At 42.7% G+C, this 26,592-nt stretch overlaps 1 protein-coding gene across 4 annotated transcripts in view; it reads right to left on the bottom strand.

Moving 5' to 3' along the window:
* Nucleotides 1-26,592, bottom strand: part of CAMTA1 (calmodulin binding transcription activator 1) — a 987,191-nt gene that overhangs the window by 932,952 nt on the left and 27,647 nt on the right. For all 4 annotated transcript variants that reach the window (XM_044942956.1, XM_044942955.2, XM_044942953.2 and 1 more), the window contains exons 2-3: nucleotides 23,922-23,991; nucleotides 18,980-19,098 (exon numbers count right to left, since the gene is read on the bottom strand). In XM_044942956.1, coding sequence (XP_044798891.1) covers nucleotides 18,980-19,098; nucleotides 23,922-23,991 — 189 coding nt within the window. The remainder of the gene's footprint in view (nucleotides 1-18,979; nucleotides 19,099-23,921; nucleotides 23,992-26,592) is intronic.

Raw genomic sequence — 26,592 nt, 5'->3', positions numbered from 1 at the left:
TAAGACTGCCTATGAAAAGGTATCCACGCTTTCTCATTTAAATGCAAAAGGGCCTGAGCAACCCTGAGATGGCGGGGGTTGGGGAGGGGCAGGAGAAGAGCTGCCCTACACGGTTTGGGGCTACACTTGCTCTTGAGATGAGACAGAAATGAAGGACAAGGAGCACTGTCGAGGCCGGAGATCAGGGGAATGATCCAGAGTTCCGTTTCGGATGACGATGTCTGAGGTGCAAGTAAGGCATCAGAGTCAACGTTTGAGGAAAAGCCAGGGCTTAATCCGACAACATACAGACAGCATTTGAGCTATGTCAGGAGACAACACCACTCAGAAAGAGAGTGCCGTGTGAAAAGAGACGTTAAGGGAAGAAGCCTAAGGAACGTCAGCCCTGAAAGGCTGGCTGAGAATGAAGACCTGACCTCGGGGCTGAGAGGAGGTGGCCAGAGGAACACATAGAACAGGGTGTCATCACAGAGAAGCATCTTGGGGGGCAACTATGTTGAAAGCTGTTAAGAGGTTGCACAAGAAGACAACCATGTCCACTGGGTTTGGCAATTTGTCTGAGGCTGGAAAACATGGACAGTTGGGGCGAGGGGGATAGAAAAAGGCTGGACAAAAACAGGTGAAGAATAACTGGAAACCAATAAAATAGAGAAAATACGTGGATTACTTTCTTGAGAAGCTTTGATGTTGAAGCTTTTAAATGGGGCTATTGATGGTTTTTCCAGTAGTCATGTATGGATTTGAGAGTTAGACCATAAAGAAGGCTGAGCACTGAACTGATACCTTCAAACTATGGTGTTGGAGAAGACTCTTGGGAGTCCACTGGACTGCAATGAGATCAAATCCATCAATCCTAAAGGAAATCAACCTTAAATATTCATTGGAGGGACTGATGCAGAGGCTAAAGCTCCAATCCCTTGGCCACCTGATGCAAAGAGCCGACTCACTGGAAAAGACCTTGATGCTGGGAAAGACTGAAGGCAGGAGGAGAAGGGGACAATAGAGGATGAGATGGTTGGATGGCATCACTGACTCAATGGACATGAGTTTGAGCAAGCTCCAGGAGACGGTGAAGGACAGGGAAGCCTGGCGTGCTGCTGTCCATGAGGTCGCAAAGACTCAGACATGACTGAGCAACTGAAAAACAAACTGATGGAAAGGGAGGCTATTTATTTTCTGCTGCAGACGGAGCACACCCAGAAGACCTCAGCACATAAATCTGAATGATCTGGTAGAAATGGAGGGACCAATGATGCAGGAGAAGGAGAAACCACCACTGGACTGAAGTCCCTGAGACAAGAGAGGACCAGTCCAGAGCTCATGGGAACAGACTAGCCTCCGACAGGAGGAAGGAAGACAGAGCCCTGGTCTGTTTGGGGTGCTCTGGCCCACCACTGCCTTGTATTTGCTAAACGTGAGTAGATTCAGAGGCTGAGAGGCAATGGGGTGGTGATGGTGAAGGGGTGGTTTAGCATGAAGAAAGAAGACAGTATGATGCGGTAGTGAAGAGTGTGAATACAAGGAGCTGGAGGAGGATCCTAGAACACTGTAGGCAGGGGACACCACCCACTTGAAGCTGGGGATCAAGAATTTACACTGAGAGAGAAGCCCGATCCTTCACCTTATTTTTCTCCAGCAACACTGCACTGCTGGGGGAAGGCATAGAGAAGCCAGGGGACAGGGTCCACTCAGGATGGAGATCTGTCCAGCTGGGTATGACAGAGGAGATGGGCAGGAAAGTGGCAGGTATCTGTTAAGAGCATGATGATGGGGCTTCCCTGGTGGTCCAGTGGTGAAGAATCCATTTACCAATGTGGGGACGCAGGTTCAATCCCTGGTCTGGGAAGATTCCACATGCCTTGGAGCAACTAAGCCAGTGAGTCACAACTACTGAGCCCACTAGCCTCAACTATTGAAGCCCGTGCACCCTAGAGCCCGTGCTCCGCAACAAGAGAAGTCACTGCAACGAGAAGCCCCCATGCCACAACTACACAAAGCTGGACCACAGCAATGAAGACCTAGCACAGCCACACACACACAAAAAAATTAATCGACTAATTAAAAAAAGGGAAAGTGATGATGTACTATGAACGCTAGAATTTAAGCTGGAAGAGGGAGGGAGAGGCTCTCTGAGCAAAGGCACCCATGGTAACCAGGGATTAGCTCATAAGTGCTGCGATACAATGGGCAGCTGTGGGTAAGGAGCAGCAGGCGGCCACAGTTCCAAGGTAAACTGAGGGTCCGCAGCAGTCAGAGACCGAGATGTGCAGGTGAGTGTGGACCACACAAGCTCAGTGCCTTGCCTCCGGGAAGAGGTCAGCTTTGAGACGGGACCTCCAGAAGGCAAGCTCCATAGGGCAGGGATCTGTCTTATTCACCCCCATTTTCCCCAGAGCCTAGTGTTCGATAAACACTGTTGAGTATGAATATCATTAAAACCTAATGAAGTAAAGGAAGGACAGAAAAGGACTGCGGCTTCCCTGCATGCAGGACACACTCTCCCCCCGAGGCACTGCGTCGTGGCCTGACCACAGCTGGTCCCCAAGGGAGGAAGGGCGGACCTGCCACACTGACTTCAGAAACAGGGGCGACCACTCGTGGGGTGACAGAGCATCTGACATGGTGGGCAAAGGGCCGTGCCACAGCCACTGACAAGGGTTCTGTCCACTGACGCAGGGCAGGCAACAGTCATCAGAGAGTTCTGCTGCTTATTTCAAAATAACTGCATTATTTCTTTCTTCAGATACCTCCATCTCTGCAAACCACTTCCTGGTCTGACTCTGGGTTCTTCGTTCAGGTGACCCACACTCAACGCCTTCCTGAGAGAGGCGTCTCCACATCTCAGCGCTACATCAGGGCTCCCATTCTGCGCATCTACTCTTGAATTCATGCCACAACATTCTCTCCTTCGCAGCAAAATTCCCGGTCGGATCCTTAACACCTGCCATCCCCAAGTCCTTGCCGCATTTGCTTGCAACCCACATTCCACTGGCATCATTCACCAGGGTGACTTGGAGCTTTCGGTGCCCAAATCCAGGGGTCACAGCTCCATTCCCCACCCGACTGGACTTCTCAGTCACCTCCTGACTACGTCCTCTGAGGTAGAAAGAACAGTGTCACGCCTCCCCAAAAGAGCCACATTCAAATCACCAGCTCCTGTAAATACAGAAAAATTAAGCTGCCCATCAGCTGACCTTAAAATAGGGAAGGGACTCTGGACTGTCGGGGTGGACTCCATGGAACCACAAGAGTCCTTACAACTGGAAGAGGAAGGCAAGAGAGATTGGAGATGGGGAAAGAGATGTGACGACACAAGTAGGGTCACAGAGTCTCCAGTGTTGGCTCCATATGGGAGATGGGGGCCACAAGCCAAGGCATGTGAGCAGCCTCTGCAGGTGGAACAGGCCAGGAAGTCTCCCCTGGAGCCCCCAGAAAGGAATGCAGCCTGCCCACACCTTGGTTTCGGCCCAGGGGGACCCCTGTCAGACGTGTAACCCGCAGAACTTGAAGATGATAAATCTGTGCTGTTTTAAGCCACTACGTTTGTGGTGATTTGTTACAGCAGCAAACCGAAAACTGACGCAGTCCTCCTCGAGGCCCACCTTACCCAGTTCACCACTGCTCCCTGGCTCTCCACACTCCTCCTGGCTGGCTCCTCCTGCTCCACCCAGGGCTTATCTCACCCCTTCTCCATCCATCTCTCGCCCCCGAGTGATCTCACCGCGTCTAACAGCTCTCCAATTTATGTCTCCACACAAGACCTCGCTCAGCCTTCTAGACAGTGGCCTACTCGGCACAGTCACTGCAGTGTCTGAGAAACATCCCAAATCGATACAGCCAAAGAGAACTCCTGACACCCTGCCTTCAGCCTCCTTAGTCTCAATTATGAGCACCGATAGCAATGCAGCAGCTGAGGCTGCAAAGGAGGAATCCTTTGTGACGCCTGCCCCACCCCCACATCCAATCCCAAGAGTCCTGACACCTCCACCTCCAAAAGTCACCCCACTTTTCTCCTCTTCACTGCTTCTATTGTCTCTCACCAAGACTGCCAATCACTGCAACAGCCTCGGACTGGTCTCCCTGTCAGTCACAGAGCAGCCACAGGATGGCTCTGCAAATAAAAAAGCCATATTACACCTATCACTTCCTGAAAGTCCACCCACCAGGGACTTCCGGTTACTTGAAAAATCCCAAGTGTTGGTGCAGACAAAGGACCTCAAGATCTAGCTCCTGCCTATCCCAATTTTCCCAGGTCTACTCTGTTCCAGCCACGTTGTTGTCTATTTTGTTTCTCAAACAAAATGCATTCCTGCCTCAGGGCACTTGCACTTGCTATTCCTTCTGCCTAAAATATTCCCCCATATCCTCAAGCAGTTGTCCTTCATCATTCAGATAGCTCAAATGCTCTAAGGAAGGCCTTCATAACCAACCCACTTCAAGTGCTCACAGCTGAGTATTCTGTTCTATTTTCCCCCAACAACTCTCTGAAATTTTTACATACTTAGTGCTCAGGTATCATCTTCCCTTCTAAACTATAAGCTCCATGACAACAGGAAACTTGTCTGTCTGGGAACCTCAGCATCCTCAACCAGTCCTGGCACATACTGGCCCTCAGAAACCTTGCTGAACTCATGAATGAACGTATGAAACACAATGGAATACTAAGACACAGTCAACAAACGTGATGCTGTGAATCACTGTCCAAAAGGCCTAAGATGCACACATGTCAGGAGAAAAGCCAGACCACAAAACCACCTGTACAGTAAACCCCCTGTGAGTTAACAAACAATAAAATATATGGCCACATCAGTAAGGAATATGTCTACAGAGACACACACCAGAGAGTCTACAGTTTCTTTCTGATGGCAGGCTTTGGGGTGATCTGGCCTTCTTGCTTCCCCTGCTGAACTATGTGGTGTGGAGGGTGAGGGGTTCCAGGCTTCCTGGCTCCACGGGAAGACCTCCTCCATGGAGCACAGTCCTGCTTCCAGCCTCACTCCCACTCCCACTGCACAAGGAGCGGTTTATCTGATACTGGGTGCTTCAGTACCACCTCCCATGACTCAGGGAACAGCCTTCAGGGGCAGCTCCAGTAGATCTGTTTGGCAACACCAATGACCATCACTAAGTGGGATGTCCAACTCAGGGACAACATGTTAGCAGCACACTTGAGTAGAGACCTAAACAGTGTCTGCTGATGGGCTTTTCATGTACTCATTCATTCAAGAAACAGTCACTGAACACCTGATATCGTGCCCTAAGATAACTCTACACTCCCAAGATCCATCCGTGAACAGAATGGGTGAAGATTGCTGTCGACCAGGACCTGACAGCCTAGTAGGGGCAGTCAGACAATACACAATAAAAAGAAGTAAATTATACACTACATTAGATGACAATAAATGCTAATTTCAGAACACTTATGTCTCACTATCCTCATTTATGAAATAAAAAATATATAATCACCACACAGCAGGTTCTCTGAATTGCTTGAGGAATGGATTGTTAAAAATTACTGGAAAATGCTTAAATATATAAAGTTTTGATTGATAATAATTAAAGCATTTAACAAAAATGATTCTTAAATAAAACGAGTGTTAGGAAGTCTAAATTTTGCTCAACAGCACAAAAATAAAATAAAATTTTAACATGCACATTAACAACTGTCCTCTAATGCCGGGAAAGGGGAGCCTGTCACCACACAGTTTAAAGACATGTCAGGGAAAATGGGAAATGACTACACTCTGACCTCAATTGTACAGATCGTGTTTAATTTCTAGTTTTAGTGTATCCTTTCTCAGAAATGGGAAGCAGATGGCATTTTTCCCTTTCTTTCAATTCGTTCTAAACTTTTTAAAAGGCACGTGTATTTCAGTGTTTCCCCTCCTCCTCCTTCTGGAAAAGCAGCCTTTCCTAAATAAGAACCCTGGGTCCAATGGGAAAGCATCCCTCCTGGCAGCTGCTCTGACAGCCCCAGTCTCCTACACAGAGCACTAAAAGGGCGTGACCTCACGACACTCGGACTTGACCTTCTATGTCAACTTCCCCCCCACCAGAGGGATACTCCCTGACGTCTTTAAAAAAAAAACTATTTCAGCAAGAACTACACACAGAACGGAGGTCTCTCTTTGTGGACTTGGCTTCTTGAAAAACTCCTGTATTTAATGAGCGATTATGCAAGATTGATATACAAGGTCTATCACTTTCCTATACATTAGAAACGAACAAGCGAAATTTGAAATTTAAAACACAGTATTATTTACATTAGCATACCCCTCCCCCCCAAATGGCAACCCACTCCAGTACTCTTGCCTGGAAAATTCCACGGACTGAGGAGCCTGGTAGGCTGCAGTCCACGGGGTCGCAAAGAGTCAGAAACGATTGAGCGACTTCACTTTTCACTTTCTCCCCCAAAAAATGGAATTAAGTATAAATCTAACAAAATATTTACAACAGCTGTAGGAAGAAAATTCCAAAACTCTGATGAATTAAATAAAAAACTAAATAAATGGAAAAGCAGTCCACGTTCACAGATGGGAACACTCACTAGTATCAAGATGTCAGTTCTTCTCAACTTGATCTCTAAGTTCAACACAATCCTAACCAAAATCCCAGCAACAGAATAATTATAAAGTTTACAAGGAGAGACAAGAGACCTAGAGCAACCAACTCAATACTGAATGAGAACAAAATCAGAGGACCGACACTATCTGACCTCAAAACTTACTACAAAGCTACATAATCAAGAAAGTGTGTTGGGCTTCCCTGGTGGCTCAGTGATAAAGAATCCACCTGCCAATGCAGGAGACACAGGTTCAATCCCTGGTCCAGGAGGATCCCATATGCTGCGGATCAACTAAGCCCGTGTGCCACAACTACTGAGCCTGTGCTCTAGAGCCAGGGAGCTGCAACTACTGAGCCCAAGTGCTGCCAGTACCGGAGCCTGCGCGGCCTAGAGCCCATGCGCCACAACAGGAGAAGCCACCTCAGTGAGAAGCCCTCGCACTGCAACCAAGAGTAGCCCCTTCCTGTCACAACTAGAGAAAGCCCGCTCAAAGCGATGAAGATCCAGCACAGCCATAAACAAATATTATTATTCAGGGGAAAAGAAAAAAACAGTGTGGTACTGTCCAAAGAATGGACAAATGTTCAATGAAACAGAACTGAATTGAAAGCCCAGACACAGACCCACATAAACATAATCAACTGATCTTTGACAAAGGAGCAAAGGCAATACAGTGGAGTAGAGTCTTTTCAACACTTTCAGATAGTGCTGGAACTGGGCCACCAGGTACCAAAAAAAGGACTCAGATACAGGCGTTACATACTTCACAGAAACCCAACTCATAATGAATCACAGACCTCAGCATAAAATGCAAAACTATAAAACTCCTATTAGATAACACAAGAACCAGAAGATCTTGAGTATAGCATTACAATGCCAAAGCATTATCCATGGAAGAAATAATTGATAAGCCAGACTTAACTAAAAAGCTCTGTCCTATGAAGGACAATATCAAGAGAATGATAAAAAGAAACTGGGAAAAAATCCTTGGAAGAAACACCTCTGATAAAGGACTGTTAGCTAAGGTTAAAATAAACACTGTTAAAACTCAACAATCAGACCCTAGCAGACACCTCATCACAGGAGACATACAGATGGCAAGACTGTATATGAAAGGATACTCCACATAACATGCTACCAAGGAGACACAGACTAAGACGACAGTGAGCTACCACTGTGCATCTATGAGAATGGTCAAAATCCAGAGCACAGACAACACCAAATGGTGGTCAGGATTCAGAGCAAAAACAACTTTCTTTGACTGCTGGTAGGGACACAAAACAGTGCAGCCATGTTGGAAGACAGTTTGGCAGCTTCTTATGAAACTAAACATAGTCTTACCACACGATCCAGCAACTGCACTCCTTGGTATTTGCCCAAAGGAGTTGAAAACTTACGTCTATGCAAAATCCTGCACGTGAATGTTTACATCAGCTTTATTCAAAACTGCCAAAAACTGGAAGTAGCCAAAATGTCCTTCAGCAGGTGAATGGGTAAATGATCGGCAGTGCATCTGGACAATGGAGTATTACTTAGCACTAAAAAGAAATAAGTTACCAAGCCATAAAAAGACACAGAGGAATCTTAAATGCCTATTACCAAGTGAAAGAAGCCAATCTGAAAAAGCTACATGTTTTATGACTCCAACTACTACATGACATTCTGGAAAAGGCAAAACTGTGGAGATAACAAAGAGAGGAGCAGTTGCCAGGGGCAGGGAGGTAAAAAGGCGGGGCACAGATGGCTGTTAGGGTGGCAAAACTAACCTGTATGAAACCACAATGATGGATGCATGTCACAAGCGCTTGTCCAAACCCACAGAAAATGCAACACCAACAGTGAACCACATATGAACTATGGACTCTGGGTGATACTGACGTGTCAACACAGGTTCACTGCTTATAAAAAGGCACCCTTCTAGTAGGACTAATGCTAAAGCTGAAACTCCAGTATTCTGGTCACCTGATGTGAACAGCCGACACCCTGGAAAAGTCCCTGATGCTGGGGAAGACAGAGGGCAGAATGAGAAGAAGGCGTCACAGGATGAGATGGCTGAATGGCATCACCAATGTAATGGACATGAACTTGGGGAAATTTGGGGAGATGGTGAGGGACAGGGAAGCCTGGAGTGCTGCAGTCCATGGGGTCAAAAAGAGTCGGACACGACTGGGAGACTAAACAATAAGAACCACCAGTAGGGGATGCGGACAGCGGGAGAGGCTGTGGATGGGAGGGGGCAGGGCACCTATGGGAACTCTCCGCACCTTCCACTCAATTTTGCTGTGAACCTTAAACAGCTCTAAAACCTAAATCATAATAAAAAGTAAATAGAAATTCTAGGTGTGGCCTCCCAGGTGGCACTAAAGTTGGTAAAGAACTCACTTGCCAATGCAGGAGACATAAGAGATGTGGGATGGATCCTGGGAAGATCCCCTGGAGGAGAGCATGGCAACCCCTTCCAGTATTCCTGCCTGGAGAATCCCATGGACAGAGGAGCCTGGCAGGCTACAGTCCATGGGGTTGCAAAGAGTTGGACACGACTGAAGTGACTTAGCAGACATACACACACCTGGAGTCCCGCCCCTCAGACCTGCTCCCACTGACTCAGGCTCAGGCGGCTTCCCAGCCTAGGTCAAGCTACTTCTCAGCTTTCTGGTTTCCTGGACATGGGAAACCTTTTAATCCCCAGAAACTCTGTTGGAATCCCAGTAAAATGAATTCAGTGCTGAATGAAGCTGCCTTAGAACTGCACCCTGGTGGTACTTCGGCTGCCCCACGGAGGCACACACACCTGCTCCACTTTGTTCAATTCCCAGGGCTGGAGCTCCTCCCACTTTCCCCACTTCTCCGTAAATGGGAACTGCATGGAAACGGCACGGTCTTTAACCGTTACATTTACTTCAGCTCTGCACCCTTCACCAGACCAGAGAACACACAAAGCCACTGAGAAAGCTTCAGGAAACCCACACAGCATGCCCACTCCCAGACACATAGTTATCTTTCATCACACTCACTCCAGCCCATCTGTGCTTTCTCATCCATCTAGAAAGGAGTTTCTTTCTGCGTCTTTTTTTTCCCCCCAGGCTTTCAAAAGCATTAAAATTCGGGGCTTCTCTGGTGGCTCAGTGGTAAAGAACCCACCTGCTAATGCAGGAGACACGGGTTTGATCCCTGACGTGGGAAGACCCACATGCCACAGAGTAATTAAGCCTGGGCATCACAACTACTGAGCCCGTGGCTCTAGAGCACGGGAGCTGCGACTACTGATGCCCACACACCTAGAGCCTGTGCAACAAGAGAAGCTACCACCACGAGCAGCCCGCATGCCAATACTAGAGAGGAGCCCCGCTTGCTGCAACTAGAGAAACACCTGTGCAGCAATGAACACTCAGCCCAGTCAAAAATAAAAATAAACAAAAGCCTTAAAACCAGAAAACAGGTTATTTTTTAGGAACGTCTTTTCAAATTTCCAACAGAATTTCATAATCGAGATAACAGAACTTATCATTAGGAACATTTGATAGGTAATATTAAAAGGACTGGAAGGTGGGAGACAGGTAGAGAGGTAAGTAAGTAGATGCTGTCAGCTTTAGGGTTCTGCTGCTTTCAGCTCTCCAGGCCAAACAGAGATGGACAGGGAATGGGGTAGAGACGATCCTTCATGCTTCCTTTTCCAAAAGAAAACGTAACAAAAACTGGAGTATGAGCAGAGGCCGCCTGCCCAGAAGGGGGCCAGCTCCACCAAGGCCAGAGGGACAGAAAACCCCCAACCCCCAACCTGCTGGGTGATGAAAATGTGGAATTAGATGGAGGTATACCATGTGTGGCCACAGGACTGGAAAAGGTCAGTTTTCATTCCAATCCCAAAGAAAGGCAATGCCAAAGAATGCTCAAACTAGCACACAATTGCACTCATCTCACATGCTAGTAAAGTAATGCTCAAAATTCTCCAAGCCAGGCTTCAGCAATACGTGAACCGTGAACTTCCAGATGTTCAAGCTGGTTTTAGAAAAGGCAGAGGAACCAGAGATCAAATTGCCAGCATCTGCTGGATCATGGAAAAAGCAAGAGAGTTCCAGAAAAACATCTATTTCTGCTTTATTGACTATGCCAAAGCCTTTGACTGTGTGGATCACAATAAACTGTGGAAAATTCTGAAAGAGATGGGAATACCAGACCACCAGACCTGCCTCTTGAGAAATCTGTATGCTGGTCAGGAAGCAACAGTTAGAACTGGACATGGAACAACAGACTGGTTTCCAAATAGGAAAGGACAAGGCTGTATATTGTCACCCTGCTTATTTAACTTCTATGCAGAGTACATCATGAGAAACGCTGGATTGGAAGAAACACAAGCTGGAATCAAGATTGCCAGGAGAAATATCAATAACCTCAGATATGCAGATGACACCACCCTTATGGCAGAAAGTGAAGAGGAACTCAAAAGCCTCTTGATGAAAGTGAAAGTGGAGAGTGAAAAAGTTGGCTTAAAGCTCAACATTCAGAAAATGAAGATCATGGCATCTGGTTCCATCACTTGATGGGAAATAGATGGGGAAACAGTGGAAACAGTGTCAGACTTTATTTTTTGGGGCTCCAAAATCACTGCAGATGGTGATTGCAGCCATGAAATTAAAAGACCCTTACTCCTTGGAAGGAAAGTTATGACCAACCTAGATAGCATATTCAAAAGCAGAGACATTACTTTGCCAACAAAGGTCCATCTAGTCAAGGCTATGGTTTTTCCTGTGGTCATGTATGGATGTGAGAGTTGGACTGTGAAGAAAGCTGAGCACCGAAGAATCGATACTTTTGAACTGTGGTGCTGTGGAGAAGACTCTTGAGAGTCCCTTGGACTGCAAGGACATCCAACCAGTCCATTCTGAAGGAGATCAGCCCTGGGATTTCTTTGGAAGGACTGATGCTAAAGCTGAAACTCCAGTACTTTGGCTACCTCATGTGAAGAGTTGACTCACTGGAAAAGACCCTGATGCTGGGAGGGATTGGGGGCAGGAGGAGAAGGGGAGACAGAGGATGAGATGGCTGGATGGCGTCACTGACTCGATGGACGTGAGTCTGAGTGAACTCCGGGAGTTGGTGATGGACAGGGAGGCCTGGTGTGCTGCGATTCATGGGGTCGCAAAGAGTTGGACGTGACTGAACTGAACTGAACTGAACTGATACCATGTGTGTACACACTACAGACCACTGAATGGTACACTTTAAACATAAAAATAAATGAAAAGATGATTAAGAATTAAAACAATAAGCAAACTCCCAAGCTGGCAACAGTGCTCGAGCCTCCACAACTGGAGAACTGGGCTTCAGACAAATCTTTAAAGCTCTCAAAGCACAACCTCGCACCACCACCAAAGACACAAAAGAGGCCTAGAAGGCGTCTTACCTAACACTCAGCTGAATGGTGGCAGAGCCAAGACTATAACCTGTTTCCAGCTGGCCAGTTCTGTATCCTTTCCCCAGACATCGGTGATCCTTGCATTCAGTAAGGAAGTTTTCATCTCAAACATTAACTCATAATCTGAAAAAGTAAAACCTACAGCAATTATATTCTAGCACACAAACTCATTGTTCAAGTCTGTGATTTGTAATTACAATTGCAGGGGTACCCAGTAGTGTCATTTAAGTTGTTCTTAGACTAATGAGAAAAACCAGAAGTGAACCTAAGACTAAATGATATATTTGTGCCAAGGCCTAATGACAGGCTTAGAGAAATGCTTGCTGAGCAAAAAAACAGTTTATGAATAGTTCGGTGCGGGAGGGACAGGATAACTGCAGGGCACAAAGTAGTGCCATGTACCAAATTCTAATGAACCTGCCTGAGCCTGGATGGGACAGGGGTTGGGAAAGAATGGACACATGTGTGTGTATGGTGGAGTCCCTTTGCTGTTCAACTAAAACTACCACAACACTGTTAATTGGCTATATCCCAACACAAAGTAAAAATTTTTAAATAAAAATCAATTAAAAAAAAAAAAAAAAGAACCTGCCTGAGAACAATCAGGACTATATTCACATGGCAAGAAACAATATAGATTTGGCAAAAACATCATCCACTGCATTTAACTAATGCTGTTAATATAAATTTTATTAGTTTTGTGGTCTCTTTTTATGTAATGTATATACTATTTGAGTTTTATATTCACAGAAGAACTCTAAGAATTAAAAAAAACTATGCTGAGTTTTTTGTGTTTTTCCACATTTCATTCATTTAACAAATATTTATTGAACACAGAGTATGGGCCAAATATTCTTTTAAGTGCTACATTCTGAAAAAATATAATAAAAATAGTTTAGGTCAAACACCACTGGGTCTACAGAAATTTTCTTCTTTTAAAGAAAAACTGCTTTACCACCTTAGATTTTATAAACATTACTGGACTCTCTGCAGGTAAGATGTTCTTCTTTTACTGCTCCCTGAGGCCAAACCCACCGGTACTGCTCTCTCCACCTGCCTGCCGTCATGGATGTGGGGGGATGTCCCGCCCCCAGCATTTCAGTGTGCTCGCTCCCCTCTGCTACTGCAACACCAGAGTGACCAACACAGACTGCCTGATGAATAGGCCTGTGCTCACATGGATGGCAGTATCCATCCATTCACTTCATACCACTAAGTTAAACAGAGGAATTATGCTTAACTCAACTGCTAAAAAATGATCACATTGAAAATTTGGTACCACACACTGTACTCAAAAGACAAAGGTTGTCACTCTGAAAATCTGGCTCTCTGTATGTACTGCAGGTCATACATGCATTTTCCTCCGTGTGCGTGTGTGTGTGTGTATGCGTGTGTGTGTGTGCACGCGCATGCTCGGTTGCATGCAACTCTTTGCAACCCTATGGACTGTAGCCCACGAGACTCCTCTGTCAACCACAAAAGCCCTGCTTGGCCTCAAAGAATGATCTGCTGCTGCTAAGTCGCTTCAGTCATGTCCAACTCCGTGCGACCCCATAGACGGCAGCCCACGAGGCTCCCCCGTCCCTGGGATTCTCCAGGCAAGAACACTGGAGTGGGTTGCCATTTCCTTCTCCAATGCATGAAAGTGAAAAGTGAAAGGGAAGTCGCTCAGTCACATCCAACTCTTTGCGACCCCATGGACTGCAGCCTACCAGGCTCCTCCATCCATGGGACTTCCCAGGCAAAGAGTACTGGAGTGGGTTGCCACTGCCTTCTCCAAAGAATGATCTGGGACCAGTCAAACCCTTAACACTGCCAAAATCTCTCACTCACCTTTATAATCAAAAATGCTTTTCAGTTTAGCTTAAATGTGGGAAATATAAAGAGTCTTAAATGGTCTCCAAAAAATGTGTGTCTATGTTTCAAAAAGATAATATGTACGTATACTACTATCTGATGTGAAGAGCCAATTCACTGGAAAAGAACCTGATGCTGGGAAAGATTGAGGGCAAGAGAAGGGGGTGGCAGAGGATGAGACGGTTAGATAGCATCACCGACTCACTGGACATGAATTTGAGCAAATTCTAGGAGATAGTGAAGGACAGGGAAGCCTGGTGTGCTACAGTCCATGGGGTCACAAAGACTTAGTGACTGAACAAGTACATGAGTAAGGCCAATAACTGCAAAAACTGTAGCCCTAAATCTACAACTTTATAAGTTATACAAACAAAAATTTTAAATACAAAAATACTCAAGAATTTATACCTTTCCAAAAAAACGATTTTAGCAAATCGTAAAGGTGGGTTCTTGTTAAAATAATTGAAATGAAATATAATTTAATAATTTTCATAGTCATAAAGTCCATTTTTCTTACCTGAATATAAAAAGTTGGGGGGAGCAGTATTCAGGATTTAAAATGCTAATTCTCTCCCTATAAAAGGCATTATACCCGAGGGTTTTTTCTTCTTCAGCTTCTCTGGTATGACTGTATCAGCCTGTATGTGTACTGCTCCCTACACAGACATTTTTACCATTAAAAAAAAATGCATTTAATATGAAAATCTCTGAAGCTACCACCACAAACCTTTGCAGCACTTCCTTTAAGATCAATACAAACTGGAATTCTTTTTTGTTTGCTTACTCTGGAGAAACTTTGTGTTAAAGGAAAAACAAACAATAGAAAGAGCATTAATAGTTCAAAAATAGCAGCACACAAAAATGATCTGAACATACTGAAGGAGAACATTTTCATTATAAAAGGTTCATGGTGCTGCATTAACTTCACTTTGGAAGAACGCCACTGGAAACCCAGATCCAGCAAGGGGGGAATGCAGTAGTTATAACTTAAGTCAAAGAGCTAATTAATGACTAAACAAAAGAAATTTCAGTCTGGACAACATATATGGAGTACTAATATGTGTAATTATGAAGTAGTCGTTTGAGCAATCAGAAAGTTGCATTAGCATAATTATTTCTGGCTCTGGGCTTTAAAAATATCAATATTAACTTAAAATGCAAAAAATCTCGTAATAGTTCACCTAATTATGTGAATACCAAAGTGATCATGAAATAAGAGTTGGTTCTCTAACAAATGTGCTCTGTGTTGAAGACATTTTTTCCTGTCCAGGATAAAAAAATCAAGCCTATCAACCTGCCAGTTACGCACAGGTACAGAATTTCTGTTTTTAATGTACTTTCTTCCTTACCTAGAGCCCACACATTAATATTCATTACTAAGAGTTGAAACTCCTTCTCTAACACAATCTACTACTTTTTCAAAAAAATTCTCAGACAAAAATACATTAAGTTTAGGTATAATACTAGAAAATGAAAAATGAAGCAAATGAATAAAACAAAATGATCAGAAGTCACTAAGGAGGGCAAGACCTTGGGGAAGTCTTATCTGAAACTGTTCTTGGAACAGAACTGCAGAAAGTATGTGCTCCGAGATCAAGGGATGGGCTTGGACTCCCAAGGCCACCACTTTCAGGTGCTTTATTTAACAACTCTGCGGTTCAAGTCTCCTCACATACCATGTAAGAATAATCACAAAACCCACCTCACAGGACTAGGTCAAGGAATAAACGTGAAGATTCACAGAAAGAACTCAACAGTGCCTAGCATACAGGAGACGTTCAATAAATGGTAGCTGCCGTAATTATCATCATCATTATCATCTCCTGGGAAAAGAGTGTTTATGGCTGAGAAAGCATAAGCTAAAATTGATTTGTTTTTAGATACAACATTTATTTTGCAATTGCAAACAATATTCAAGAAGGGCAGGAGAGTTCACCTATCCCAATGAGTTAGAAAAGGTTAGAAGTGCTGAAGCAGGCCCTACAATCTCTTTTATTGCTAACAGTCTTCCTTTTCAGTGACTTTCAGCTTTACCAAAATTTGCAATGTGAACCCACAATACAAATTTTACATTAACTCTTTTTAACCAAAAACTAAATTACACAGTGGATCTGCCAAGTACCCTAATGTGGTTAAGGGTTATGGATCTTTGATTAAAAGCCTGAAAGACACACCACAGAATGAAAGTTCCTGTGAATCAATCAACAACGTAGAAGAAATGAAGCTCAGACAGAGCCAGGCCCTGTCAAGTGTGCTATCTTGACCAAGTTATTTCACCTTTTTTACCAACAGTCCCTCATCTGTAAAAGGAAACATGCTGCGTGTGAACAGGCACAATCTTGCCCCCCTTCTCTCAAGAGATGTACACACACCGGTCACAAGGTGGATTTTCTCCAGTAACCAACCACAAGTGTGACCACACAGGTGTGAGGAAGGGCGCTTCTCCAAAGTACAGAGGAGTCAGATTCTACCCAGGAATTCAATTGTGCACACCCAGCAAAGAGAGAACAACACGGGTGACAGAGAAAGACGACAGCTGACTTCTAATCCAAGCAACCCCGGCCGCCAGTCTCCTTAGCAAGCAGATGCTGCTCAGAGAGTGAGATGGAAAACACGCGACGGCTGTGCTCACAACTGCGCTCGTGCAACGTGCCCCTCCCTACGCGAGAGCCTGGTCCTGCCAAGTGGAAGCGACAGGAGTGTCATGTGTGTCCAACACAGCTCCTAAATACCAGCCGACTCCCTCACGCGTCCTCCACTGAGACACGGTCATCCCCTCCAACCACAGAGGGACTCCATGCCCTGAGCCCCTGGAGAGATTCCACCGGTCCTTAAGGCTGCCTGACCATGAACCCACCTTTCCCGGGAATCTGTCCCCCAGGTCTCAGTGGTGACATAAAGGACAGAAGGCTGAAGGACAAACGAATTGTTTTGTTTCTATTACCCCAGCCAGTAAAAAAAGTAAAAAGGCAGGTAACGATCACCACATAACACCCTACAGAATTAACAACTGCTGTCACTCAAAGACACCTCTATTTTTCCTGAAGCCAAAACTCAACAGGTAACAAAGCCAAAGTCCTCTATCCAGAAATACGGGCCAACCTTTGAATTCAGTTCTCTCGTAGGATTTTTCGTCAGGGTTGAGCTGATAGATCACTGAAGGCGCCTCGGATCACAGGGGAGGAGGGCGGTGCCCTGGCCCCCACCAGCCGAGGCCCACCCCACCATGTCCCCAACCCCATGTTTTCAGCAGCAGTGACCACTCCTGCAAACAGCCCACAGCTCTCAGATCCCAGTCTCACACTGCACGGGTCAGAGGGAAACACACTTCAGTCACACTGGGACCTAAACCACAGTCTCCGAGGAGCTACGTGAGCTGAGGTTCTAGAAGAAAATGCAGAACAACTTCTTATCTGCCTTTTAATCTGGTCCTCTCTAAAAATTCCTTATTGGATATTTTATAATATATCTAAAATAATTGTAAGGTGGAACAAATCAATAATTGAGAGGTAAACAAATATGTAAAAGTTGAAGGCTGCATTCAAAAGTTCCAAAAATGTTTTGAAACCACTGATCTAAATAATCTACCAACTAAATTTCTGACACTGTTACCTCCAGCTTTATAACTCTTAAGATCACTAATTTTAATTCACTAAGCAATTACTGGTTTCAACTGAAATTTCAAGTCAAAGGTAAAATAAATTGCCAATTACATAAAAATGTAATATTGAAAAAATTGCTTTGTTACATGTATAAGTAAACCGAAACTGATGTATAATAACATAGCATCAAATCCTCTGTTTCAGGGATTACTAAGGAACATACTGAGTTTTTTAATATTTCATGACCTAGTTTGGACTTAGTGAACGGCTCCCAAATTTATTATTTTGCTGACAGAGTAACGATCTATGATTAATTTTCAGCACATTTACTTTGTTTTCACGTCTAAAATGTCTGAAACAATTAATAGATGACTGATTAAAACAACAGGACTCTAAACCAGCTGTTTGTCAAAGGTATCTTGTCTAAGGGGGGAAATATAGTTTATGCAAATAATCAATACATACATACCTTTAAAGAAGTTTAAAATCAGTTGAGACAAAACTATGAGGTTCTAGTGAGTATTTAAATATATAAACTAGGATAAGTGAAGAGACTCTCATGTAACCTCTTGTAACAAAACAAAAGCATTTTAGGTCAAGAATTTGAGCAGAACAATTTTTAAAAAATAAAGGTAAGTAGGCAGCAGTATTTTCTTCTTGTATTTTAATGACCGATATAGGGTAGGGTTTTGTATTTATAACTTGGAAGTAAATGCTGAACCAGCAATACGAACTGATTTAGACGGACTTCGCAAAACCAATGACCCCAGCCATGTGAACTAAAGAAACAGAATTCCCAGCCTGATGGACACAGACCCAAGTCTCATCACCACGTGAAATGGGTATCATCCTGAATTGAAACAGATTTCAAAAAAAAAGATGACAAAGCAATCCACCCTTAATATTAAGACTTCCAGATTAGGATTTACAAAAAAAAAAAAAATCATCCAAGAAGATAAAACTCTGACTCACTCTACTTCATCAACCTTCTAACTGGATATCAAATAAACAACCTACTACACAGCCTTCATTCTTCATACAAATGCCTTTCATTAAGGTAAACCAGTTAATTCTCCATGCAAACTTTCTTCTAGAGAGGACCAGAGCCATTTTGTTAAAAAGAAGCCTGCCCTTCTCAATTCTACGGAAACTTCACATTGTCAAGACACTGCATGGTCTATGAACACTGGGGCTGTTCCTCTATTTATGATAAGAACTAAGCTTTAACTGAGATGCAGATAAGAGTCAACCACCAAATGCAAGACACCATAATGCAGGAAAACACAAAGACAGAAACTCATGCTATCTTAGTAAGTCAGCGTGCACATTTGAGATTTTTCAATGCAGGCCAGGCAGATCAGAGATTGTTCAAAACAACATGTTGGTCTTTGTCAAATTCAGATTCAGTATTCTTCTCATTCACAATTTCCTAGTTCAGTATTTTGAATTTTAAGCTAACATATAGTAGTACTGCACAAGATGACCTAGCAAGTTTGCCCTTAAAAAAATGAATACCCCTAGAAATAGAAATTTATCTACCTCATTAGTGTTCCATCGGTGCCTCTCTTTGGGTAAACTTGAACATTTCGGCAGACATTCAAGCAGCTTTTTCGGTAAAAAGATTTTTACATGACTACTATTGCTGTTCCCATGATCATCTATAAAGAAGAAAACAGTAAATTCAGAGAAGATAATAGAGAAAAGCTCCTTTTAAGTACACTGGCATGGTCAGAAACAGCAGCTCAGTTTAGTCACTGGGAGACCAAGAGCATCATCCCTCTTAGTTAACAGAACTCACTGACACACTTTTCAGGTAGATGGCAGCAAGACTGTGGTCAAGAAGCTCTACAGTAAGATGGAGCTCTTGGCTCCATGGCGAGCAAGTGAACAGGGAATAGCCCAGCAGCTGCCCAGAACCTAAGCACTGCTTTTAAAGGTTCTTTCACGAGGTTTCCATGAAGTACATCAAAATCACAAAATGAGCTAACCTCACAAAACCTAGAAATCTTCTGTTAACCAGGTGGAAAAGGTTGTTACATTTTTTAGGAAAGAGGAATTAAAATATAACTACTTACTCTCTTGATAAACTACTACTACTACTTCATCCTCTAAAATACAAATGGGACTTCTCCTTTCCAAAGAAAAGCACAAATCTGATAAATCTAAGGAATTTCAACCTGCAGGTAGCTACCTCAGTAATACAGAGGCTGGACTTTCTAGCCTAAGTCTAAAAGCATATTTTAATTAATTTGAGATATATATGCATATCTATACACTTGATGCATTTCATCAAAATGTAACTCTTCTAAATTAATGAGGGACAAGTTCAAGACTCTCAGACTAGATGGTATGTTTGACTACCTTTCCTTTATGTGTTATTTTATTCACTTATTTCTCTGAGTATCATTTCTTGTTTTATTCCTGTAACAAAGTCCCTTTGCCTGGCTGCAAACTTCTTGCCAGGTTTGACACATTTAGGTCAAAGTTTCAAATTACCCACTCCAATTGTTTTTTAATGCCAAATGGAAGCTCCAATATCTACAGGGTACAAGGCATAACTGGGTACTAAGGAGCAACACATTAAAATACTGAAGACTGACTTAGCCCCCGCAAGTCATGGTTGACATAACTCACTCTGATATTAGGTGAAAAAGGGCTCCCAGTCAGGAGCCCAAGATTCTGGCCCAGTTCTGCTGCTTTCTAATTGTGTGACCTTGGGTAAGTTACTTAATATTTTCCTTTTTCCCAAATCAAGGAAAATGAGATCATCTCTAATTCTCCTCCAGGCACAGATCCCTACAGAATTTACTGTCACGTTCAGTAACTTTAAATGCCTTAGAGTTAAACAACCTTATATAGGCACAGAGGTTTATCAGTTAAGAATGCTGAAAGTGAAATACAGTAAGTAATACATTTTTCCAATCATTTACTACAATTTTGTTTAGCACAGACTACTTTTTGAACATGTGAAAAACATAAAAGAATAAAAAATAATTTTACAGTCCTAATAAAATCTTCTCCAAACATTTTTCATCTGATTAACACATTTCTTCTCAAGGAAAAGATCTTAACAGGAAAATATTGGGCATAGTCATAAAGTCTAAAAAAATTTACTGCATCATATGGAGATATTTTATAGGAAGGAACTTAAGAGTTTTAGCGTACTAAATCTTTTTTGGTCCATGAACTACACAACCAATTGAATTATAATGCATATCCTCTATTTCTAAAAGCAGTATAAAAAAATTGAAAAATTTAAAAACTGACTGCTTTGAAGAATCCAAAATTTTAATTTAACAGCAGAATAAAATTAAACTTTTTAAAAAAATCTTGCTATGAAACTAAAAGAGAAAGTGTTTAACTAAAAGTTCATAGAAAGTTCTGTATGAACTACGCACTATAAAACCTTCGCAATTTTATGTGCTTATGTATGCTCCCTGCACTTCATCCTCCCAAGGGAGGTGCCATGGGCCATAAAACTTGAAAGCACAGAATTCCAAATCACATGAGCCTTCACCTCCCTTCTCTCTTCTCCTAAAGTGGTTTTACTCTGCTTTTTAAAAATCTCCCATGATGTGTACAATCCTGAAAATAGAGGTGATATTCTAACATCTATACTCAATTCTGATATTTACCAATTACAGGGTACCTTTTATGAAAACGGTACTATGCTACTATAGGCTTACTTTGAATTGTATATGACTAGCCATAGCTCTGAAAAACCTGTTCAAGTGTAATTCTGACAATGAACAGAACATTAAACCCAAGCTTCTAGTTCTATGTTTGTGATCATAACCTGATGTTAATTATCTGTCCTTTTAAGTCTCCTTGAAGAATCCCACTGTCCTGGGGCACAGAAAGCATGTGAGTGAGTGAGTGAGTGAGTGAGTGTGTGTGTGTGTGTGTGTGTGTGTGTGTGTGTGTGTAAACAGAGACAGAGGAAGCACTCTTTTCAACAGCACACCTAACTGCTAGAGAAAAGGCTTCCATCTTCTACTCTGATACAAAATCAGGCAGTGGTGAATGGGCCCACAGGCTTTTTAAAGAGGAAAAGGAGAGTGGCTGGGTAAGCACTGTCTCAGCCGAGGTTCTAAATTTAGCACTTTATGGAGCTGTGCAGCCATGGGTTCAAAAGGAAGAGAAGTATGACAGGCCAATGGGTTTCCCTTAATCAGTTTTTAAACTGTGCTATTTCCAGAATTTCAGGTTCACGCTAAATATAAATTAGATGTCTTTAAGAAACATAACAATGGCTATATTTTCCCACAGTGCATTATGAAGATGGCAATTTTAATACTGGGAAAAGAATATCAGCAACTCCAATAGCCAAAACATTAAAACTCGTGTTTTCAGTTTTTCTAGTTAAAGTGGGATAAAAAGTAACTCTGCTTTCACATCAGACAAGAACTGCTCACATGGCTATATTGTGTTTTTTAATTAAATGTTGCTTTTTAATGTTTCTGGAGTAACTATAATTGATATAATAATTAGACAAAACATGTACCAGATATTAAATTCTTGTCTCAGTTCAAGGATTCTAACAGATCTTGAGTTAACACTGAAAATAAGCTATACGGGGGTTTCAACTGCATCTCAGTATTTAAACCCAAAGAGTAAAACTCTGACACTGCAAAATGGAAGTGTCAACCAAATACAGTAGAACATTTCATTATCATTATCTTGCAAAATCTGCGTGTATGATATATGACTTTACAAAATCATTTTCTAACCTACTTCACAATAAAAATAACTAGTGAAGCTCCTGAAATTGACAGATGATTTGTTTGGCTGACAGCTATAATTCTAGAGAATGAACCATTCTTTCCAGTCAACCTTCAAATATTTTCCATATAATAATTTTAGAGGCATAGTATAACTCAACTGGAACTTTCTAAAATGTACAAGAAAACTCATTCACTTAGTTAATTAGCCAAAACTTATTTTCATGGTTTATTTCTAAATTTGAGATTTCACATCATCAAATCCTTCATTTAAATCCAAAGAAATGTATTTGACCTTTTCTTTGGAACACACTGTTGACGGCTGCAAGGTAAGTCATAACTGTATTAACTCTAACCTGGAAATAATGCATCCATTTTTGGTTTTATGAATAATTATAAACTGTTATTCAATCAAGTTGATGATTAACCTCTCAACCTCTAGAACAAACTGTTCAAAATAAGTTGGTCTAATGGTGTATCAAATTGCGAAATCTTACTGGAAATATATTTGATCAACAACTTGGAGTGGTAAAATTAAATGGAAGCTCTACAATTTTCTGTTTAGCTCTAATTATTATGTGCTTAGATTTAATTAGTAGGATAGGAACTGATTCAGGAAAACATAAGCGCGTATTGTTAAATTCAACTCAGCACAGAGCTCACAGCAGCAAACACTGCCATTACTGACCTAAGACCTGCAAATCACTATTCATCCAAAGTAAATATTAATTAAGCACCAACTATGTGCCAAGCATGGGTATGATTTCCTCTTATTCCTTCCAGAGAAATTCTCCAAAATGAATTAAAACTCAGTTGTCATTATCCAAAGGATATTTAAAAGGCTAAAAAAAAAATTTTTTTAACAGAAATAAGTAACTCGTTTTGCTATTTCACAACCCCTTTCCTCTTCTTAGAGTGGGTGTGATCATCTGATTTTACCCTTTCTGTTTTCAGGTGGCCCAGACACCCTCTCCCTGACAATCACACTACCAAACCTCTGACCCGGGTTCAGGTCAGCTCAGACTCAGGTTTAATAAACTCCTCTATCTGAATTTACATTTTCGACCTAAAAACATGTAGGCGGGGGCAGATAAAGTGGGGGAGGCCCAGTAGCCTTGAGACCAACTACCATCAATTTGGGTTTGGGGCATCCTCTCCTGCTTCATTCCATTCAATTTTCATTTGAGCCACACGTGATCAAGTACATTTATCTTCTGCTGTTTATGAGGGAGCAGACATTTGTGAGACTCTATATCAGGCATCCAGAAAGGATTTTACATTAGACTCTCTCCTTGAATCCTCGCAATAACCCACCTGGGCATAATTATCCCCATTTTACAGATGAAGAATCTGAGGTTCAGATTAATTTGCCCAAGATCTACAGCTAGTAAGTGGCTCACATGGGATTGAGACATGACCTCTGGCTTTTCCACGATACCACAGGCTCCAATTCTATGGAATTTGACACTAGAATTCCCAAGTTGTGGTATTTTAGGATAGCTAACATTTGCAGAAAGCTCTGAGTTTCCCATGTGATTAAACTCTCTTCTTTTTTTAATCTTCACAGAAACTTTACGAGGGGAGTTTTGTTTTGCTACCCTCAGAAGGATTAAGTAACTCATCGAAGATCACACAGCAAGTTTAAGGCAGAACCCAGGTCTTCTCACTGCTGATCCCAGGCCTTCCTGCACTACAGCGATGGAGCCACTGTCACTGCCAAGCCCACCCCTTCCTGTAAGTCAAAAGCTTTCGAATCCTACCTTCTAGAGGTGGCACGGTGTTGAGAACACAGTAGGTGCTAGTTCCGCAGAATACACTTTGGGAAACGCTCTAAGGAAACAGAAAATAAAATGTAAAACTAATCTTTGAAAAAGATAAACACTGGCTCTTCTGTGATATTCCTGCCAAAGATGCAAAACCTGAATCTAATCATGAGGAAATATCGGACAAATCCAAATTGAGGAGCATTCCACAGAATGACTGGCCTGGAAACTAAGAGTGGCAAGGTCATGAAAGTCAAAAAAGGACTGAGAACCGTTCTGGATTAAAGGAGGCTGGAGAGACAATAAAGTGCAACCTAGGGTCCCACTGGGCCTCTCCCTACCAGGTCAGCACTGGGTCAACCAGCACCACTGGAAGAGCTCAGAGGATTCGACGGTACAGACGCCTGGGTGTTCACTCCTGATTTAGATTCCTGTATTGTGGTGATGGAAGAGAATGTTCTTGCTTGTAGGAAACACATAATAAAAGATCTGATGCTGACAGCACGTATCAGCAGCTTACTCTCACATAGTTCAAGAGGGAAAAAGTGTCCTTTGCACACTATATCTGTGATTTTTCTGTCAGCTTAAGAGTATTTCAAAATATAAAACATGTACATGGAAAAAGACACATACTGGTGAACCTGTATTACCTGCGTAATCTTTTAAGAGGGAGCAAACATGTGCTATAAGTAACTTGTTAGGAAATAGAACCAATGCCATTTCATTCTGCAGCTCAGTCAACATTCAACGACATTATTACCACTTCCCAACAGTAAGGCCCAAACCCAACCCATTCAAAAGGATGGATCTCTGCGTGCCCACCAGCAGCACGGCAGGGGATGAGCCGGGAAGAAGCTAGAGGACCAGGTCTCTGCCCTCAGGATGCCGCAGGTAGATAAAATTAAAAGCTTTCATATAAAAACCTACCCCATGGTAACTTAAAAAAAGGGGTGGGGGATTTCTTTGAGTCTCGCCAGCCAATGATTTGGGGTCCTTGTCTGTTCAGTTGCAGTATTAAATAAATTTCTAGACTATTCCTCCAGCACTATAAACCACAGATTTATATACCTAGAAAACCAAAGCTAGTTCAACAATCACCCTCAACATTTTATGTTTAAAATATAAAAAGCTCAGTTCTCTCACTTACTAGCTGTCCCTAGGAAAGTAATTTAACCTGTGTTACTTCATCAAAAAAAAAAGTACAGAAGATAACTCTATCCCCCAGCTGAGGGTAGCTGCAAGAATTGGATGGGGTAATGCATATGGTTGTGCTTTAGATTCAAAAGTACCACTCAAATATAAAACGCCATTGTTACTATGGCTCACAAGTATAATCCACAAAAATGCAAGCATTTTCTGAGAATAAGTTCATAACTGCCTGGATTTTTTGTGCAACAGTAAGGGTTGAAATCTGACTAAACTTACTTCTGTGAATTTCCAATTTTCCTCTCCATCGACGGTGAGCAAGTGCTTCACCACAGAGCAAGTCTTTCTCCACCCTGTGACCCCTAGCTACCAGGACAACCATCAGTTCCCAATTATTTATTTCTTCTTTCTGAAAAACTGTTCCAGGACTTTTACTGTCTTCCTTCTGCCTGATTTAATCAGTAGTGATAACTACCGATCACCAATCTAGGCCTGAGGATTGCTGTCCCTATGAACCATGGACTAACTTCAGAATTCACATTCCTTTGGAAAATTCAAAATTAGTCTCTCCCCCGACCCCCCAGTGTGGAATTCTAGGCTTCCGGCAACATCCGTGGGCGTCACCAGCAGCAGCCTTCTCATCACAGTAACACAACATCTCATCTTAATGTGGTTTCCAAATGGAAGCTGGAAATTTTATAATGTTAAAAAGAATGTTTTACATTCAAGACAACATTTTCTGGCTTTCTATTACCAAGAAAAAAAACAGACAGCTCAGGTTTGCCACCAATCATGACGTCTCACACAAGTTTTCAAAACCACTAATGGACAGAGGAACACATGAATGAATGGCTTCATAAGAACACCTTTCCACCTGACTTCAGAGTCTGATGACAGGCAAAATGTGTGGCAAAATATACTGAATAACAAACTGAAAGAAATGAACACAAAAAAACGACAAACAACATGCGGAACAGAAATATCAAGAGCAACCAACCATGATTTCCCAACATGCTACCATAACAAACGAAGTCTTAATAGTTAATTTGACCAGGAAAGAAACTTACTAAACCTGAGAGTGAAACTGAATGTCATCCTAACCTCAGAAACACAATGATCTCAAAGCAAACAAGGCAAAACAAGCTAACTCACATAAGCAATGGCTGCCTTGCAGTAAGCACCCAAGGGCCAGATCTGAGCTAGGTCCTGTCAAGGGACCCGAGGTCTATTTCTAGACCTGGCTCCGGAAGGGAGGGAGGAAGGTCTGTGGGTCTGTAGTTCTGAGCCCAGGACCACCACCCCTCACAGACAGGCCTGGGGAAGACAGTCAAGCTCTCAGTGCACAGGACAAAGGAGAGTGGGGAAACAAGCCAGCTCTGGGTCCAGTCTCCGTGCTGCCCTCATGCTGCCCTCGCTGGCTGGCTGTGAAGTCTGACTCAGTCACGCACACACCCCGCCCCCTGTTCCTCGGGAGCCTCTCCCACCCTGACCTCTGACATAGGTGAGCGGCCAGACTGGTGCC

This window comes from Bubalus bubalis, chromosome 5, assembly GCF_019923935.1.
Source record: "Bubalus bubalis isolate 160015118507 breed Murrah chromosome 5, NDDB_SH_1, whole genome shotgun sequence".
Classification (NCBI taxonomy): domain Eukaryota; kingdom Metazoa; phylum Chordata; class Mammalia; order Artiodactyla; family Bovidae; genus Bubalus; species Bubalus bubalis.
This window is presented reverse-complemented; position numbering and strand designations above follow the sequence as displayed.